The sequence below is a fragment of the Mauremys mutica genome, chromosome 7 (assembly GCF_020497125.1).
Source record: "Mauremys mutica isolate MM-2020 ecotype Southern chromosome 7, ASM2049712v1, whole genome shotgun sequence".
NCBI lineage: Eukaryota > Metazoa > Chordata > Testudines > Geoemydidae > Mauremys > Mauremys mutica.
The window spans coordinates 381,791-401,166 of record NC_059078.1 but is presented as its reverse complement, the minus strand read 5'-3'; the positions used below and the strand labels follow the sequence as shown (position 1 = coordinate 401,166).

Here is a 19,376-nt window from a genome sequence, read left to right as displayed (position 1 = left end):
TGATCCTGGTACCACTGGTGATCCAAGGATCAAGAACAGTGCTTCAAAGGTGAGGGGGAAGTAGAAGTAGTCATCCCCACAGCAGAACTTGAGGAGCCCTGGGAGTCATCCGGTGGGAATGGAGCATCCCACCCCTGAGAGATCAAACAAACTATCAGCCTTGTCCAGAACCAAACATGAAGAAATCATTGGTGCCGAGGATGCATGAGTGCTTGGTACCAGGAGAGGCATCACCCTTGTAGCTGGCACAGGAGCACATGAGGGTGCTGGAAGCGAGTCAGTACTGAATCCGATGAAGGGGGCTGTAGCAAGGACAGCATCGGTGCTGAAGACAGCATCCATGCCAATATGCCCCTCACTACCACAAAGGATGATGGCTGCAACTCTGCTGTCCAAGCCCCAGAGGGTGCGGAATGCAGTGCCAACAAGTGATGAAGCTAACCCCACCAGACGGTGCCAACAGTGCAGGAGAAGATGACGATGTAGAAGGCACAGCAACAGACAGCCCCTGAACTATAGGGGAATCAGGAATGGAACGGCAGAGCAGGTCTGACGCTGGCCAATATGCCAATGGTGTGGAGATGGTTGAAGGAAAAGGCCAGGCAGGGACCATCGAATCGTGGAAGTAAATGCATGGCTATGCAAGTGGTGTGAGCTTTGGCTTCTTTGACAACAAGCTGATGTTCCAGGAATGAGGATTACTGTGCTAGAATGAGCTCCATCTACCAAACACTGGGAGGAGCATCTTTGGACATTGTCTGGTTAACTTGATAAGGAGAGGAGAGCTTAGAACTAGGTCTTATGGGGGATGGTGACAAAAAATACAGGCAATGCACATCTAGGCTCAAGTAACAAAGGAAAGGGGAAGCGGCTGATTTCAGAAGAGGGATCTAGAAATCACAACTGCTTTTAAAAAGGAAAAAGAAAAGCAACAGGGCAATCCGCAAAATATCTTTGATGCCTGTTTACAAATGCAGGGAGTGTGGGGAACAATCAGGATGAACTGTAAGTCCTGGTATAGGAAGAAAATTATGACTTAATTGGCATCACAGAGACTCGGTGGGACAACGAGCACAATTGGCGTACCAGCATTGAGGGCTATTGTTTGTTCCAAAAGGACAGGTATGGGAAAAAAGGAGGTAGCGTTGTGCTGTATGTCAAGAATGTATACACTAGTTCTCAGGTCCAAGGAGACGTGAGCAACAGACCCACTGAGAGTTTCTGGGTGAGGATAACAAAGGAAAGGAACAGTAGCTATGTTATGGTGAGGGTCCATTATAGACACCAAATCAGGAAGAGGAAGTGGATGAGTCATTCTACAAGTAGATAAGATTAGGTAACTCACATGAGCTAGTATTAACGGGGGATTTTAACTTCCCTGATATCTGTTGGAAGACTATTGCAGCCAAATATCATACGTCCTGCAAATTCTTCGTGCGTGTAGGGGACAGTTTTCTGATTCAGAAAGTTGAGGAAACAACTAGGGAGGTCTCCATTTTGGATCTGGTTTTGACCAACAGGGATGAATTAGTTGAGAACGTGAAGGTGGTTGGGAACTTGGGAGGAAGTGATCATGATCTGATAAAATTCAAGATTCTATGGAAAGGAGGATGTGAGAACAGCAAAACAAGGACACTGAACCTCAGAGTTGAAATCTGCCTTTGACTCAGAGAAATAGCAGGCAAGGTCACATGGAAAGGCCAATTAGGAAGAAAAGAAGTCAAAGGGGGCTGGAAGTTCTTAAAAGATGTAATACTAGAGGCTCAACATCTTGCAGAGGAAACACAAGAAAAGCCACAGGAAGCCAATGTGATTGCACAAGGAGCTTTTTAGATATCTAAACCCCCAAAGGGATAAATACAGGAAATGGAAGAGGGACATGAAAGATGATATGAAGGCAAAGCTGCTCAATGCCTACTTTGCATCAGTCTTCTCAGAAAAATTAAGCGTGACCAGATGATTAGCAAAAGTTACCACAGACAATGAAGAGGAAGGGATGCAGATTGGGATGAGTAAAGGACGTCAGAGATCTTCTGACCAATTTGAATGAATTCAAATCAGCGGAGCCCGATGCTATTAACCCAAGCGTACAGAAGGAATTAGCTGAAGAAATCGTGGAGCCACTGGCAATAATATTTACAAACTCATGGGTGACAGGAGAGCTCCCAGAAGACTGGAGAAGGGCTAACGTTGTGCCCATCTTTAAAAAAGGGGGGAAAGGAGGAGCCGGGGAACTATAGACCAGTCAGTCTGACTTTGATACCTGGGAAGCTACGAGAGCCATGTATAAAACATTACATTTGTGAATACCTGAAGGACAGAGGGGTGATCACCAGCAGCCAGCATTGATTTACCAAGAACAAATCCTGCCAAAGCAGCTTGATTTCCTTCTTTGACAGGGTAACTGATTTGGTGAATAGGGGGAATGCGGTGGACATAATATACCTGGACATCAGCAAGGCTTTTGACACAGTCCCACATGACATTGTGATAAGTAAGCTGGAGAAAAGCAGGCTCGACAGAATTACCATTAAGTGAATATATAATTAGTTAAACAACTGCAAACAAAGGTAACTATTAATGGAATGATGTCGGGTTGGTGGGAGGTCTCAACTGGGGTTCTGTTCTAGGTCCAGTGTTGTTTAACATCTTTATTAATGACCTAGATGCAGATATAGAGAGCATACTGATTAAGTTTGCAGATGACACAAAGCTGGCGGGGGTGGGGGGAGATTGCCAATACTTTGGAGGATAGATCTTAAAATTCAGAGGGATCTTGATAAATTGGAGAACTGGACTATAGCAACAAAATGAGATTCAACAAAGACAAATCTAAGGTGCTACACTTAGGGAAGAAAAAACAAATGTACAAATACAGAATAGGGGAAAATTGGTTTGGCATCAGCACTGCTGAGAAGGATCTGGGAGTTGTGGTGGATCAAAGCCTCAATATGAGTCAACAGTGCAATGATGTTGCAAAAAAGAAAAAAAAAAGCAAATGCAATTTTAGGTTGCATTAACAGAAGCATAGCATGCAAGTCATGGGAGATGACAGTATTCTTCTATTCAGCGCTGGTTAGATCTCAGCTGAAGTAGCGGTGTCCAACTTTGGTCACCAATGTATAGAAAGGATGTACAGAAATTGGAAAGGATCCAGAGGTGAGTGACAAAGATGATCAAAGGGAAGGAATGCAGCCATATGAGCAAAGGCTGAAGGAATTGGGTATGGTTAGTTTGGAAAAGAGGAAATTAAAGTGTGTGTGTGGGGGGAACCTGATAGCAGTCTTCAGATACTTGAAAGGCTGCCACCAAAAAAATGGAGAAAAGTTGTTCTCTTTTGCCACCAAGGGCAGGACAAGAAGCAATGGGCTCAAACCATAGCATAGCAGATGTAGATTAAAGCACAGAAAAAAATTCCTAACTATAAGAACAGTAGGACAATGGAACAGAGGTCGTGGAAGCTCCTTCACTGGAGGTTTTCCAAAGGAGGCTGGATAGCCACCTGTCTTGGATGGTTTAACACAACAAATCCTGCATCTTGGCAGGGGGTTAGATTAGATGACTGTTGCCGTCCCTTCTTGTCCTATGGTTCTATGTTGCCGATGCTGCCATCATCAATACCAGACTCAACAGATGTCCCATGGCCAAAACCAAAGGTAGTTAGATGGACTGGCACCAGGAGTCCAGAAGGAGCTGCTCGTTAGCACTTAAAAGGGCTGTTTGAACATGTTGAAATGCTAGGTGAGGGGAAGATCAAATAAGGACTCATCTGCAACACTACACCTCCCTGCCAGGCGACCACGCTGGGTCAGACTGGAATGGTGCCAGCACTACTAAGTTACATTAACAATGAACGATATACAATAAATTCCTAGAGAAACTGAGGAAAAAACATATAACGTACAGCACCACAGAATGCTCAGACTCTAGCCAGAGGCAGTGAGAAGGAACTGAGAGGGGTCAAAGCGCCGCTATCCTTAAATAGCTGGGGAAGGGCAAGGCATGAGCACCGCCCATTGGTGCTGTTAGGCAAAGTTCTCCAGCTTCAGTGCACCAGGCGCATGCACACCTGAGTGGAATACATGTCTGCTCCCTCTCAAAGAAGAACAGAATGATCCTAAACATACCAGAAATAGAATCCCTGGGGTGGGAGGCTGTTTCAGAAGCAAATGCTGGACCTGAGGCCAGTAGCGTAGCTAGCGGGGTTAAGGGGAAGCTGCTGCTTCCTCTCAGGGCGGCAGGCACAGAAGTGGTGCCTGCCGGGCTGGCGCTGCCAGCAGCGTGGCCGGAGGAGCCGTGGGGGGGGCGGCAGATGCGACTGGAGGAGCAAGGGAGCTGGCTCCTTGGCTCAGGGCTTGGCAGCCAAGCGCTCCCCACCGCCCCCTGCCCCTTGCTAATGCGGAGGGCAGGGGGAGGTGAAAGGGCCCCTGAGCCTTTAAGGCCGCCTGGCTGGCGAGCCCCGCATGGAGCGCGCCGAGTGCCGGGAGCAGGCCAGGGACAGGCGGCGGCGCAGGACGGAAGGTGAGCGGGGGGGCGGGTCCGGGTGAGGGGCTCCCCGGGGCTGGGCCCACAGGGCAGGGGCACAGGCTGTGCTGTCTGGATGGGGGGGCTCTGGCGCGGCGCAGGAGCCTGGGGCGGGGGGGACGGGACCCCGTGGGTGGGGCCGGGCGGCACAGCCCGGCGGGGGATACCTGCAGAGCTTGCTGGGCAGGAGAGACTCTCCCAGGACCGCGGGGAGATGGGGGGGTATCCGCACCCCTGGGAAGCCCGCAAGAGTCCTGAGCCGGTCCCAGGGTTAAGCTGGGGGGGAAATGGGAGGAGCTAAGGGGGCGTGGCCAGAGAGGGAGCCGAGGGAGGGCGCCTTTTTTATGTTTGCTCCCCCTACACTGAAAACCTGCCTACGCCACTGCCTGAGGCTCTTTTCTACATAGAGTTTGATGTATTCTCCCTGCTGCCAGCCAGGCTCCCATCAGGCTGAGACCTGTTAGAGGAGGTGGACTAGTACTGCAGAGCTCTGAAAACAGCTGCAATCCCCACAGTGCAGAAACTGACTGAGCCAACATGCTCCCTGGAGTGCAGCCAGGGAAGGTACATACACACTGGAGGAGAGAGATTTCATCCTGGGCAGCCTCAGCAAAGCTCTCCCCACCCTTGGCCACCTTCACAGCTACACGCCTCTTCTCTCTGTGAAAGGAATCACACCAGCAGACCAGTGCACAAAAGTTCTGTCCAGCCCAGCTTCCCATCATGCAGCCTGGAGGAGTCTCCATGTCTTTCCTTACCCTGTAGTGACCCACCCTAATGCCTGTGCTCTGTACTGAGAGAGGCTGCCCTACACCTCTCTGCTGCCTCTAACATCCCCACCCTCATACCTCACACAGCAGGGTGGAGACCTGTATTCATCTCCCTCTGGCAACTATTACTTTAATCTTAGAGCTCCGTCGCCCTCTGAGAGCAAGAGAGGTCTGGCCATGTGGAGACAGAGCATATTATAAATCAGAAAAGTAAATATAAAAAAAGACCTGTCCCCTTCAGGGCCAAACACGAATCCAGTAGGGTTTCTTGCAGGCACAGCTCAGCACCGCAGACTACAAAGCAATCCACTCACCAATGTCATCTCACTTCTCTCTAACCTAGGCTGTTTGCCTAGTGTCCAAGCACCAGCGCCCTTCCTAGAGATCCTTCCCCTCTGATTCTTGATGTCAGACTCACCCCCACTCACTTCAGTGGAGCCCTCTTGTAATGGCTGCTTGGGAAATAATGCCTCACAGCTTACCTAGCTCTGCTGATCCCCTCCCACCACCACCCAAACACCCACATCCCTCCCTTCAGGGCAGGCTATTCCTCTGGGCTGTTCCTTCCTCTGCCCAGATAGAGAGGGTCAATTCCTCCCCTTTCCCCCCTGGATGGACTCTGAACATCCCTTTACAGCCCCATTCTACAGAGTTCCCCTCCCTTTGGAATAGTCTCTATTGTGCTACTCACACCATGTCCTGACACAACCAGACTGTAGAGAAGTAGCCACAGCCCAGCTTGTGCACCACCTGGTATCTTCCACTGAATGTGTCTCCCTTCTGCACAGGGTAGTAGCCTCCTACAGAGATGGATCACCAATAGCCCCATTAGTGGGACTACCAAACAGAAAGGAGGACTGACCTCAACGATTCAGCCCAGAGTCTACAAATCTCCCAGGCTGAATGGCAAGGAAGTTTGGGTACCAAACTGGTAACACTTCCTGGGACTCACCTGCACAATACTCTGCAGGGTCCTCCTGGCATCCCCACCCCTCCATGCCAGAGGCTTGCTGCAGTCCTCAGGATGAGCAGGTGAGGGGGAACAGGGATCTGACACTTGGAGCAGACACAGCACGATCTTCAGCATTTTACTCCTGTAAATAGAGTTATGTATGTGCATACCTACTGGTATTTCAGCCAAGCACCCGTGCCCGCCGCTCTGCAGCTTTTCAGATCTCATCTTTGACCCCTCTCCCCTCTACAGCCCTTGTTCCTTCCCCTCTGTTTCCTCAGAATTGGATCTGGGTTATGAAAATGTCTGGCGTTTCCTGAGGGATTAGAGATTATTTTAAGATTTCAAAATAGGGACATTGAGATGACTCAAGCTGAGCAGAGCTCCTTGCTGGGTGCAGCTAGAACAGAGAGAGGCAGGAGTCTCAGGTTTCTTGCTGCCTTGCTCGGATTTCCAAAGGATTAGTGGGGATTGAAGGAAAGGGCCAGGCATTCCCTCTGACAGGCCTGGCCTCCTGCAGAGAGCACACAGATCAAGCTCGACAGAGGGAAAGGGCAGGTCTCTAATGTGCACACTGTCTAATTGAGCTGCAGATTCTCACATTCTATTTTAGTATTAAATAGTCTCTATGCATTGGAAACTCCAGTACTTTGCAGCCCAGCCCAGGACAAAAGCTAATTGGCTATAACAGATTATCTTGAAATAATGCTCCAAAACTCTGCGAGACCACTGTTTTTGGCACACTAGGAGTCAACCTTTTAAAAATAACACCCAACGTAGTGATTCATGCTAAGGATTTGTCTGTGTAGTGGCCATCTGGCAATTTTCACTAACTTGAATCCTAACAAATGTGATATTAGTTAGTCTGATTAGATTACTAGTATGTTAGAAATATTGCCCTTAAATTCTGAAGAGTTAGTTGGTGAAACCCAAGGGCTAATCAACACTTGAAATGTACTAGATTAGTAAGAGTGTCCATATGAGAATTTATCTGGAATATCTACACCTCTACCTTGATATAATGCTGTCCTTGGGAGCCAAAAAATCTTACCGCGTTATAGGTGAAACCGTGTTATATTGAACTTGCTTTGATCCACCGGAGCACGCAGCCCCGCCACCCCACCCCCGGAGCACTGCTTTACTGTGTTATATCCAAATTCGTGTTATATTGGGTGACGTTATATCGAGGTAACGGTGTATTTTAGAATAATTATTCCAGCATAGCTATTCTGGTATTACCAAGTGTAGGCAAGCAATAAGAGCATTTCCCCAGCAACTCTGGAATGGAATTGTGGCTTCTTCTGTCATTTTTGGTTCTTCAGCTAAGAGCATTTACCACCTCCTGCTCTTCCTTTGTTAGCAACAAAGCTGCCTTTAAGGACCAAACCTTACAAGGGGTAGCTGCATTTCTTGTTGATGCTGGGCGAGCGTGAGGTATGAGCAGATTCCCTGGCCTGTGGCTACACTTCTGTAAAGGGAGTCTGGGACTGCAAAAGTCTCCACTGCTCTATTTTCCCCTGCCTGAGGCTGAAGCAAGGAAGAACAGATTAGAATGCAGCATGAAAAGGGAAGGTGGCTGCCTCTAACCCACTTCCCTTTTTAGTTCTGTAACTGAAGCATAATGCATTACTTCAAGCCTCTGTCTCTTTTTAGGTACAAAGTTCCAGAAGCCCCCATCCTTCACTTGTCACTCTCCTGTAAATAACAACTTTCCATGACCAGATTCATACCAATGTAACACGGAAATCACTGGAGTGATCCCTGCACTGGGGTGAGTAAAGAACTGGGCCTGTTCAATCTACTGCCATGCCAGTAGAGCAGCACAGAGCCCTGCCATCTATCTCCTACCACTCTGATAGGGCATTAAAGAGCAACTACAAGAATGATTTGACGTCTGGAAACCATGCCTTATAAATGAAGCTTCTCACATCTCTCACTATTTACATCACTAAAAACAAGGTTAAGAGGTACGCAATGCTCTAGAAACAAGCCCTACACAGGGTAGATGTTGCTGATAGTAATCTCTAATCTAGCAGAAAAAGGGATAACAAGAGCCAGTGGTTGGAAGCTGAAACTAGTTGAATTCAGACCAGAAATAATGATGCACATTTTGAATAGTGAGAGTAATTAACCATTGGAACGCATCACCTAGAGTTGTGATGGCTTCTCCAGCACTCAAATCTAGACTATGTATCTTTTTACAAAGAGATGTTATAACTCAAACACATGTTATGGGATAAATGCAGAAATCACTGGGTGAGGTTTTCTAGACTGTGTTATGCAGAAGGTCAGATTAGATCAGGGGTGGGCAAACTATGGCCCATGGGCGACATCTGGCCCACCAGCCAATTTTATCTGGCCCTCGAGCTCCCACTAGGGAGCAGGGTCTAGGGCTTGCCCTGCTCCCGCATTCGAGCCGGGGAGAGGGGTGGTGGGGACGCTCCACGCGTGCCACAGCTCTGTGCAGCTCCCAGAAGCAGCGGCATGTCCCCTCTCTGGCTCCTACACGTAGGGGCAGCCAGGGGGCTCTGCATGCTGCCCCTGCCCCAAGCGCCGCCCCCGCAGCTCCCATTGGCCAGAAACTGCGGCCAATGGGAGCTACAGGGGCGGCGCCTGCAGACGGGGCAGCATGCAGAGCTGCCTGGCCGCACCTCTGCATAGGGGCTGGAAAGGAGACATGCTGCTGCTTCTGGGAGCTGCTTGAGGTAAGCACCGTCTGTAGCCTGCACCCCCGCCCCCTTCTCGGTCCCCAATCCCCTGCCCCAGCCCTGATCCCCCTCCCACCCTCCGAACCCCTCTGTCCCAGACTGGAGCACCCCCTTACACCCCAAATCCCTCATCCCCAGCCCCATCCCAGAGCCAGCACTTCCAGCTGGAGCCCTCACCCGCCCTGCTCCCCAACCCTCTGCCCCAGCCCGGATCCCCCTCCTGCACCTTGAACTCCTCATTTCTGGCCCCACCCTGGAGACCGCACCCCCAGCCATAGCCCTTACCCCTTCCTGCACCCCAACCCCAATTTTGTGAGTATTCATGGCCCATCATACAATTTCCATATCCAGATGTGGCCCGTGGGACAAAAAGTTTTCCCACCCTTGGACTAGCTGATTATATTGGTCCTTTCTAGCTTAAAAATAATCTGCAAAAGGAGCAGTAGTGCTACATTGCTGGAGATGCTGTCCTGCACAAGCCAACAAGCTCCATCTTCCAGTGTCCCAGAGTGGTTCTAGGGGCAAGCAGCCCTTCTCGTGGGTTTGCGCCATCTGCAGGCACCCCTGTGAGGTACATGAGGATACCTGTCATACTCATTTTGGGAAGATGGTTGTAGAGAGTAAAGCCGTTGAACCCACAGAGAGCAGTAGCTTCTTCTCTCATGTGTGAAAGAGACATATGCCAGGACACAATTTGGGCAGGGCTTTCTAAGTAAGCATCCCTGCAAGCCTTGGCACATGCAGTAAAAGCAGCCCCTTGCGGATCTAAATACCATTGGTTCTTGATAGACTTACCATGTAGTAGCTCATGGAGGCAGAGCTCATGGCTCTACTTGAGACCTGGGGCCTTCAGGAGCTCCTGGAAGTGTGATACCGAGAGTTCCTGCTTTCCTTTTTAGTCTGGTTTGGATGGGAGGGGTATCCTTGAGTGGAGCGAGTTCCTCTGCACCACCAGAGGTATGTGGTGAGGAAAGGGACATGGGATCAGATCACAGCAAAGCCCCTGTGGAAACAGCACTGGCTTCAGAATAGTTAGAAGACCTTGGACAGCTTGGGATAGGGTCATTTTACTGTACTCATAACTGTGCACCTGTTTCCTGCTTCTAACTCTCTCCTAGCAGCAAGTCTATCCAGCCACAAAGTAAACCCTTTGAAAGCTCCCTGGAGGCTATTTATAGAGAGGATGACCATATATTCCTATGCTGAATACGGGACGCCTGGTAAAATTACTGTTATTCAAGCGAGTTCAATGGCAATCAATCAGAACTATGCAGTACAAACATTCAAATTAACATCAAGTTGACTGAGCCCCTGTTAAAAAGAAATACTGGATAGTTGGATTCTTTTTATCTTATCTTTAAGGCTTTAGGGTTCACATGGGGAGGGGTGACACACACACTCCAACCCCCCCCCACTCCTACCTACCTCTCTCACACAGCGGGGGTGACCAACTGACCCTCCCCTCCATGCCTGGTGCTCTCCAACCTCCATACTTGGCTGGGCCCCTGGCATGGACTCACCTATCCCAGCACCTGCTGCCGCGTCTTCCCAAGGCAACATATGAGGGGGCATGCAGGGTCTCATGTCCCCCACTCTCCAGATTTCTGCCACGGTTCACACCAGAATGTGGCCAGCAGCAGCCTTTTGGCACTGTGCAGGAGGGAAGGGATGGGAGCTGCTTCCAGCTGCAGGGGAGGTGGGGGAAGAAATTACCTGGCACAAGTCTTTGCAGAGCTCATCTCGCCTCCTCCCACCCCAGCCCATGTGGCTAGAAGCAACTGGTCCCTTCCTGCCTGCACAGTGTCAAAAGGCAGCTAACACCTCCAGGCTGCTGCTGGCCACCGACATAACCCAACTGCCTCCTGTCCCCCGGCTACAGCACGGGCAGGAAGGGGTTAAGCACCAAACCCATGCACCATGGCCCAGGAAACCTGAGTGCAGGGGTTTCAGCGAACCCAGCCAGAGAGGTGACTTAGCAGAGGAGGGTGTCTAGGGGATGGAGCAGCCCCGCACTCCATGGGACAGGATCTGGGGGTGGGTGGCAGGGGCAAGTGAAGAGGGTGCTACGCCCCTGCCCTGGGGGCTGCTGTGCAGCGTGAAGATTCGGGGCATGAACAGGCTGGAAATCGCTCCTCCCTGCCACTCCAGAGCTTAGCTGAGAGGTGGCAAATGCAGGGCTCAGCGCCTCCTGGCCAGCGCCCTGGGTCAGAGAGTCTTGGGCTTTCCTGGGGCAGGCAGTGAGGGAAGGAAGGAGCCTGCCGGCCAGGCTGAGCACTCCAACCAGGGGCTGGTTCTGTGCACAGTGGTGGGAGCTGGACAAGACCCGCTGGGGGGATATGGAGGAGCAGCGAGGCTGCAGGGGTGAAGGAGCAAAGCAGGGAGAGGACAGGAACAGGGGGAACACATAAAGGGCCAATGGGTGGGCAGCAGAGGCGACACATAACTGGCCACCACCTGGCACCTACTCACACTCATCAGCCACCGCAGCTTGCAGTGCGCAGCCAGCGCTGGCCGGAAACGGGATGGGGGACAGGGCCCTGCTGGCTGAGAAGCGGTATGCAGCGGGGGCTGCGCTGACAGACCAGCAGGGGGAGTGTCTGGACCTATGCGCTGCATCTTCGCCCCGCAACCAGCCTTGCATACCCACCCCCATTGGCGGCCACTGGACCACCCCCAGCCCTGGCCATGGGCGGGCGGGCGGCTGGCGAGCACAGACCCGATCAGCAGCAGGACCTGCCAGTTCTGATGTGGGGGGAGACAGAAAGTATGGGACAATTTGCCCATTTTTTAAAAAAGTAAGGACATCTGCAGGAGGGCTTAAATTCAGGACTGTCCCTTTAGAAGTGGGATGTCTGGTCACCCTATTTATAGAACAAAGTTGACAGCTTAGCTGAGATGGAAATACAAAATCTTTCCTCAACGCTGAACAGCTCAATCCCAGGGGTCATAACGCACACAGCTCAACGTAGTCCTAGTGCACACAATGAGCAGCAGACAGGGCCTTTCTAGTAGGCCCCTTGCCCCTCCTTTCTCTGTGCGGGGACAGCACGCTCTGGCATATGCAGCTCAGGAAACATGGGCGCCAACTCCGTGCGTGCTCCGGAGCTGCAGCTCCCTGCCCCGCCCCCCAACCCCAGTTCACCTCCGCTTCCGCCTCACCTCCGCCTCCTCTTCTCCTTCCAGCACTTGCAGTCGCGGAACAGCTGTTTCACGGTGTAACACGCTGTGGGAGGGAGGGGGAAGAGCGGGAATGCGGCGTGATCAGGAGAGGAGGCAGGGAAGAGGCGGGGCCGGGGATTTGGGGACGGAGTCCAATAGGGGCAGAGAGGGGGTGGAGTTGGGGTGAGGAATTTGGGAAAGAGGTTGGAATGGGGTCAGGGCAGAGCTGGGGGGTCACGAGCACCCACCAGCACCAGGAGAAGTTGGCGCGTATGCCAGGAAATGTGAATGGAATTATCTGTGCAATCACTACCGTACACATCCCAGAACCAGACTCCCATTTGCACTTATGTGCATCCACAAAAAGCTGGTTATGCAGAGTTCCAGCAGTGGCTCTGCATCTTTTCTCTACCACACCCTCTCTTTCAAGTTTTGCAGTACATTCCCTGGTGTGCCAAGAGATTGTGCTTTTAGATGTTCTGAAATACCTTGCAGCACCTTGCAGAAAAAACTTGGAAGGGGTTTATAATTGCTGTAAAATTCACTTCCCCCAATTGAAATAATTAGAGTGGTAACAGTATCAAGACCCTTTGGGCTGCATAAAAGAATAATTAGTTTTAAGATAAAGGCTTTAATTAAGTAGAAATGAATGATCACTTAAATTTAGAAAATCCAACATGGCTGACCAAAATGACAAATATAGGGAAAGGCTAGGGGAAGATTCCATCTCTGAGAGATACAGTGTGAAGCAGTGGGAAATTACATTTCCTGTGACAGACTAGGAAATTCCACTTCCTGTAGCGAATGACTCAGCAAAAAGCCCTCACATCCAAGATGGCGTCAGGGGAGGAGCTTAAAGATGATATCAAAAGAGGATGATCTACAGGTCCATCTGACTAGGAGGGGCTTAAGGCTAACATCACAAAGGAGGGACTGGGGAGGAGCTAGAAAGCTGATTGGCTGAAAGGATTGAACCGAGAGAGCACACCGTATATAAACGCAGCAGCAAATAGGCTGAGCTTCTAGTAGTAGTGGGTTCAGACCTTAAAGAACAGAAGCTGCAAGATGCCTGCAAAGAAGAAGCAGCCACCTGCAAGCAGAAGCTTCAGCAGCAGCAAGAGAACTCTGAGGTTGCCCTGGCAACTACTACCATAAGCAACTCAGCCAGCAGGCTTTTCCAGCAGCAGCTGCCAAACAGCCTCAGCAGGCTTCTGTATCTGCCACCAGAAGGCAGCATTTGCCTCTGCAGCCGCCTTTACCTCAATGGTAGTTGCCACCGCAGCAAGCAGCTCCTGCTGAAGCACCCATCTGTACCAGAGCAGCAGATAACCGTTACTCTCAAAACCAATGGACTCCTTGACAGAACAGAAGGACCTCTTAGACCAGAGGTTCTCAAACTGTGGCCCGAGCTCCCTTCAGGTAGTCCGTGGATAGTTCCCTTTAAGATGCGCACCTGGGTGGCTGCACACAAAAAAATGAAGGGCCACCCACCTGATTAGTGGAGCCACACAGGTGTGGCTTCACTAATTAGGTTCCTGGACCCTGGAGAAGACTCACATGTAAGGTAAAGTGGTGGCCTTGGGGGGGAATAGGGGTAGGTGGGAGGGGGCAATCGGGTGAGAAGAGGGAGTGGGGGAAATTTGGGATGTGCAGGGTTGCAGCAGCCAGAGAAAGAGGTGACTTTGCTCAGCTCCAGGGCTGTGGTTGCTAGGGAGAGACACCCCCCCCCCCTCCTTCCCGGCCCCAGCTCAGGGGCTGCTGTGGTGGGGGAGAGAGGGCACGACTACTGATATTAAAATATGAGTTTTGTGCTTTTATTTATAGAAAAAAAATTTTTTATAGCGCTTTTATCCAAAGAGCTTTACAATAGTTAACGAATGGTACAAACGACACTTGGAAAGATCATTAAGTGGTCTGCTGAGACCCTCAGCAATTTTCAAGTGGTCCGTGGGGGGGGAGTTTGAGAACTACCCTCTTAGACGATCAGAGGGAATTGTGGTGTCTGTGTAAGCCTAATCTTCTTTCTATTTACTATCCCAGAGTGTATGGGTTTCACCTGTAAATAAAGATGACTGCCTGTGGTTTGAGTGAGATCTTCCCCTACTACCCATCTGATAATCGCCTGGCCAGTGCTTCCTGGATGTTAAATGTTAGGATGTTAAGGGTTAGTTGTTATGTGTGAATAGTTAAATGTTAATCAAATGTTAAATGTCTAATGCTAGGTATTAATGTGACTGTTAAGTACTTGCTTTTAGCTGTGAATGTACTCATAGGTGTATATAGAGGCCACGCATATTTCATTGTATTAAGTATTACTAGAATGAAAAACCTGTGTGTATGTGGAATCTCTATATACATGCTACGTTGAAACTGTTTATATAATTTTAGGTGTTTTTCTTATAGTCTGTCTTTTATTTTGCTGCACCATTATATTACACGTAATCCTATTGTGTTTCCTTATGTTCTAAACATTCTTTCTTCCTTTATTAAATTTCCTGTAACTTATCTCCTTTTTAATAAAGATAATTTGTTTTTGAAGAATGACTGTTTGTGGGGTCTAGCCTTGAGCAGAAGGCGCTGTACCCATGTCCTTTCAGGGGTCAGCAAGACTAGCTTGCTCTGGGGAGCCCTTGGCAGGTCAGAGACAAGCCCCCCGGTAATACTCTGGCAGTTCCTTTAGGGCAGAACACAACCTTGGTTACCCATTTTTTGGAAATTAAAAGTGCTATTGTAGGTAACGTAATTGGCTTTTGAAATCTTAGGGTAACACTAGGAGCTCTCCATTCCTCCTAGACCCTCAGCCTTTGTATTATTCAGCATGTAAATCTTAGATTATGCAGCGAAACTCCTTATTTCAGTGAGTGGGCTACAATGAGCTCTGCAGTACTAGGCAGCAATATTAATGGCAAAATCAGGGCTGCCCAAAGGATTCAGGGGGCCTAGGGCAAAGCAATTTTGGGGGCCCCTTCTATAAAAAACTGCAATACTATAGAATATACTATATTCTGATGGGGGCCCCTGCGGGGCCTGGGGCAAACTGCCCCACTTGCACCACCCCCACCCCCGGTGGCCCTGTGCAAAATCATTCAATAAACTAAAGAATTAAATTAAAGAACAGAAGCTGCAAGATGCCTGCAAAGAAGAAGCAGCCACCTGCAAGCAGAAAGGGAGAAGTAGGGGGCAGGCACTGTCATGAGAGGCAGTGGGGGCATCTTAAGAGGCTGGAAGGGAGAGCAGTGCATCAAGAGATGTAAAGCTGGGGATGGTATCTGACATAGCCCTTAGCTGGCCAGAGTTCAGTGCCTGAAGAGTTCCAAGTGTCAGCCACCTCACACTTTCTTGGAGGAAACAGGATCAGCCCCCTCTACCCCATACTGTTGCAGGTCCCCTGCTCTTCAGCCAGCTCGAGTTTCCCCCTCCTGCAAGCTCCTATACAGCAGCAGACAAGCTGAGGGCTGGAAAATGGATTTGATTTTATACACCATCCTGGCAGAAAGAAATTGTGGGACCCTTTATACAGTTGTATAATCACATTATAGAGGGCCCTACTCTGAGCTCCAGCTCTGAGTCCTGGGAGACCCACATCCCTTACACCCTACCTATTCCTTCAGGTCCTATAGCAGCTAATATTTGCAACAGGAAAAATTGCAAACAAGGGTATTAAAATGACACCATTGTGCACTACCTCCTTTCAGTAAAGCTGGGCATTCTTTGGTCCTTCTCTCTTCCAGGGACCCCTACCTGGATCTTATTCCTAAATATGTCTTGCTAATGCTGCACAAGCTGACTTGCTGTCTGTTGGGGAAGTCACGGGGAGGGGTTATCACCTCCTAAAATTAGATCTTCCAGCTAAGCCACAACATTGCACAGGGAGGTCAGGCTGTGAGTTAAAGAGAGTAGGTCTTCCCTCCCACAGCTGCTGTTCCCTGACCTCTAACCCTTCTTCCTCCAGCATTAAGAATAACTGCCAATGCAGATAGAGAGTACAGTGAGGAAAATCCCTATTGGGACTGGCTCACTCCAACCCCACTAGAGAAATCCTCATTCCTAATTTGGAGCTGGGCCTTGCCAAAGAGCCAAACATCCTGGACTGGCTACACCTACAAGGGGCACACAGACAGGCCTGCAGTTGTGATAGAAAGCCCCCCACCATGTGACTCAGATGAGGAAGGTCACTGAGGCAGGGGGCAGAGCTCCCCCACCTTGTGGCTTGTGTTTTCTTAAACACTCAGGCAGCCTTTGCCTGTATTTTAGTTTGAATGAGGACACAGTCACACCCCACGGCTCTTTGCACCAGCCAGCCACACCCCTAGCAGCCCCCATCTCCTGTCAGCACAAGATTGGCTTCAGGGCACTGTTTATTATCAACTAGTTGCAATAATTTTACAGTATTTACATAGAAGTCAGGCTCTGCCCCTGACCTAGCTCTGTGGCCAAGACAGGCTATGAAGACTCAGATCACATGTCCTAGTTGTACAGCTCTAATTGCTGACATTTGGTCCAGGCTCTGCCCAGGGACCTGAGGCAGCCTTTAATACAGGGAAATCAGATCCAGTGAACCCAACAATTACTGGCACGCTATGGGCTAGACTTCCAAAAGGGCTCCCCACCCAGAACCTCTGATTCTCCTCAATGGAGCAGAGACAGAGGGTCACGATTGTTTCCCATGGGAGCTGAAAATCTGGCCTTATGGAGAGTGGACTGGAATTGATTCTTCTGTCCTCTACCACACTTCATGGAGAACAAGTTGCCTGACTCATGTAAGCAAGTAACGTGGGAGGGGAGTGAGGACAGGGGGCAGAAACTGATGGACGTGCAGCAAGTGACAGGAGGTCAGAATGTGGTGGCAGTGAAGTGAGGGACGTGAGTCAAAGGGGCATGTAAAAACAGATCCAGCTGCTGCAGATCAGTAGGGGAGGGCAATGGGTCAGTGGCCACCTTCCTTCCTGCCTTGAATCACTGGTGCTCCAATACTATAGTACCTGGGCAGGTGGACGGAATGGAGAATCACAGCAACTCCCCAGTGCCTTCCTTTGGGGCCAGACAGTATTTCGACAGTAAAAGGTTTGACTGCAGGTGGGAGCCTGTATGCACATTTTTGTTCCTATAACACTTGTCAAACTCATACCTGAACGAGAAATGAAGGGAGAGGAGCCCCTTCTCTCCTCCTGGCTGAGACCAGCTCTCTGATTCCTGCTGTAGCATGTTACCTAGCAAGCTCTTCAGGGCAGGAGACAGAGCTTTGCTCTCCTCAGAATGCACCCTGGAGCTACCAGCATGTTCCAGATTAAGAATCACCAGCAGTCTCTGCAGACAGCACCCTCTGACCCGTTCCAGGGTGGGGCTCAGATTAGGCCACAGAAAGGTAAGATGACAACACAAAATCCATCTCTCTTGTGGCTTTGAGGAGCAGATGACTGAAAAGATAAAACAGTGTCGGCTCCTCTCCCCACTGTCACTTTGTCCTTGTGGATACAGGTGTAGACTGGGCAGACTTCCCACCACTATGGGCGATCCTGCAGAACAAGGTCCTCATACATAAGGTAGCGCTTCAGTGGGGGTGGGAGGTCAAATCCCCCAATGGCTTCAAGCCTCTGATGCCCAAGGGTGGTTCGGATACGCAGGCGGCTGAGGTGTTTCAGGGAGCGCGGCTGCCGGCAGCAGGATTCGATCCAGGATATCAGTGCAGTTTGTGAGACCAGACGCTTAGGGGGGGCTCCTGTCTTCTGCGATAGAAAGAAAGCAGCTAGGGTCAGGCTTTGTTCTGGATGAACATCATCTGATAAATAAACTGAGGGAGGAGAGTGGGGCTAGAGGGCGAGGGCAGGTGCTTGTGGAGTACGGCTGAGGTAGGGAAGGTGGGGTGGAGCTGAGGGGTGAGGAAGGCCAGGGGGTGCTGTGAGAGGCCACAGGAGGTCGAGCGAGCGAAGTCAGCGTTTAGAGTGAATAAATACTCAAGCAGAAGGGTCTCAGTCCGCCTGCTTTGATTAGCAGGGAGGGGGTTAAAGCCTAAGCACAGCACGCTGGGAAAGGGTGGGGTGAGGTAAAGGGAGTTGCTGGGGGCAGAGGACGACTGTGCATGTGAGAGGAGTCCCTGGGACATCGCATACTGAGAGGGAGGGGGCAGGGGAGGACTGCACGTCCGAGAGGAGTTGCTGTGACATCCCACGCTGAGAAGAGAGGTGGGGGACGACTGCACATGTGAGGGGAGTTGCTGGGACCGAACTTTGTAAATTTCAGCATGAATTCACACTAAAACCCAAAAGGAACACCCTGGAATAAACTTACTGGGGGGATATTTGTAACAATAGTAGGTACAACATATTTTTCAGATAGAAATGTGATTCTTCAAATTAATGATGTCATTGTAACAAGGTAGGTAAAGCCCTTTGGGATGGAAGGTGCTGTAATAGTGTTGGATGATGGAACAATTTAACAATTCTTGATTTGGTCCTAAGGGGAGCACATGATTTGGTCCAAGAGGTGAATATAGCTGGACTGCTCGGTAATAGTGACCGTAATGTAATTAAATGTAACATCCCTGTGGCAGGGAAAACACCACAGCAGTCCAACACTATAGCATTTAATTTCAGAAAAGGGAACTACACAAAATGAGGAAGTTAGTTAAACAGAAATTAAAAGGTACAGTGCCAAAAGTGAAATCGCAGCAAGCTGCAGGGAAACTTTTTAAAGACATCATAACAGAGGCTCAATTTAAATGTATACCCTAAATTAAAAAACATAGCAGGAGAACCAAAGAAGTGCCACCGTGGCTAAACAACAAAGTAAAAGAAGCAGTGAGAGTCAAAAAGGCATCCTTTAAAAAGTGGAAGTTAAATCCTAGTGAGGAAAATAGAAAGGAGCATAAACTCTGGCAAGTGAAGTGTAAAAATATAATTAGGAAGGCCAAAAAAAGAATTTGAAGAACAGCTAGCCAAAGACTCAAAAAGTAATAGCAAAAATTATTGTAAGTACATCAGCAGCATTTGTCTGGGGATGTAGCTCTGTGGTAGAGCACATGCTTTGCATGTATGAGGTCCTGGGTTCATTCCCCAGCAACTCCAGGTTTTAATGATTTAGTTGGGGATTGGTCCTGCCCTGAGCAGGGAGTTGGACTAGATACCTCCTGAGGTCCCTTCCAACCCTGATATTCTATGAAGCAAGAAGCCTGCTAAGCAACCAGTGGGGCCACTGGACAATTGAGATGATAAAGGAGCACTCAAGGATGAGAAGGCCATTGCGAAGAAACTAAATTAATTCTTT

At 49.7% G+C, this 19,376-nt stretch overlaps 1 protein-coding gene across 7 annotated transcripts in view; it reads right to left on the bottom strand.

The window, feature by feature from the left end:
- Positions 1-19,376, bottom strand: part of LOC123373923 (SRSF protein kinase 3-like) — a 63,378-nt gene that overhangs the window by 31,106 nt on the left and 12,896 nt on the right. For 5 of the 7 annotated variants that reach the window (XM_045023206.1, XM_045023204.1, XM_045023211.1 and 2 more), the window contains 5 exons: positions 17,242-17,839; positions 9,750-9,957; positions 6,247-6,388; positions 5,986-6,094; positions 5,097-5,184 (listed from right to left, as the gene is read on the bottom strand). In XM_045023206.1, the coding sequence (XP_044879141.1) occupies positions 5,097-5,184; positions 5,986-6,094; positions 6,247-6,292 (243 nt within the window). In that variant the 5' untranslated portion in view covers positions 6,293-6,388; positions 9,750-9,957; positions 17,242-17,839. Of the gene's footprint in view, positions 1-5,096; positions 5,213-5,985; positions 6,095-6,246; positions 6,389-9,749; positions 9,958-17,241; positions 17,840-19,376 lie in introns of those variants that run through there. The other 2 variants (XM_045023207.1, XM_045023210.1) reach the window with 2 other exon arrangements.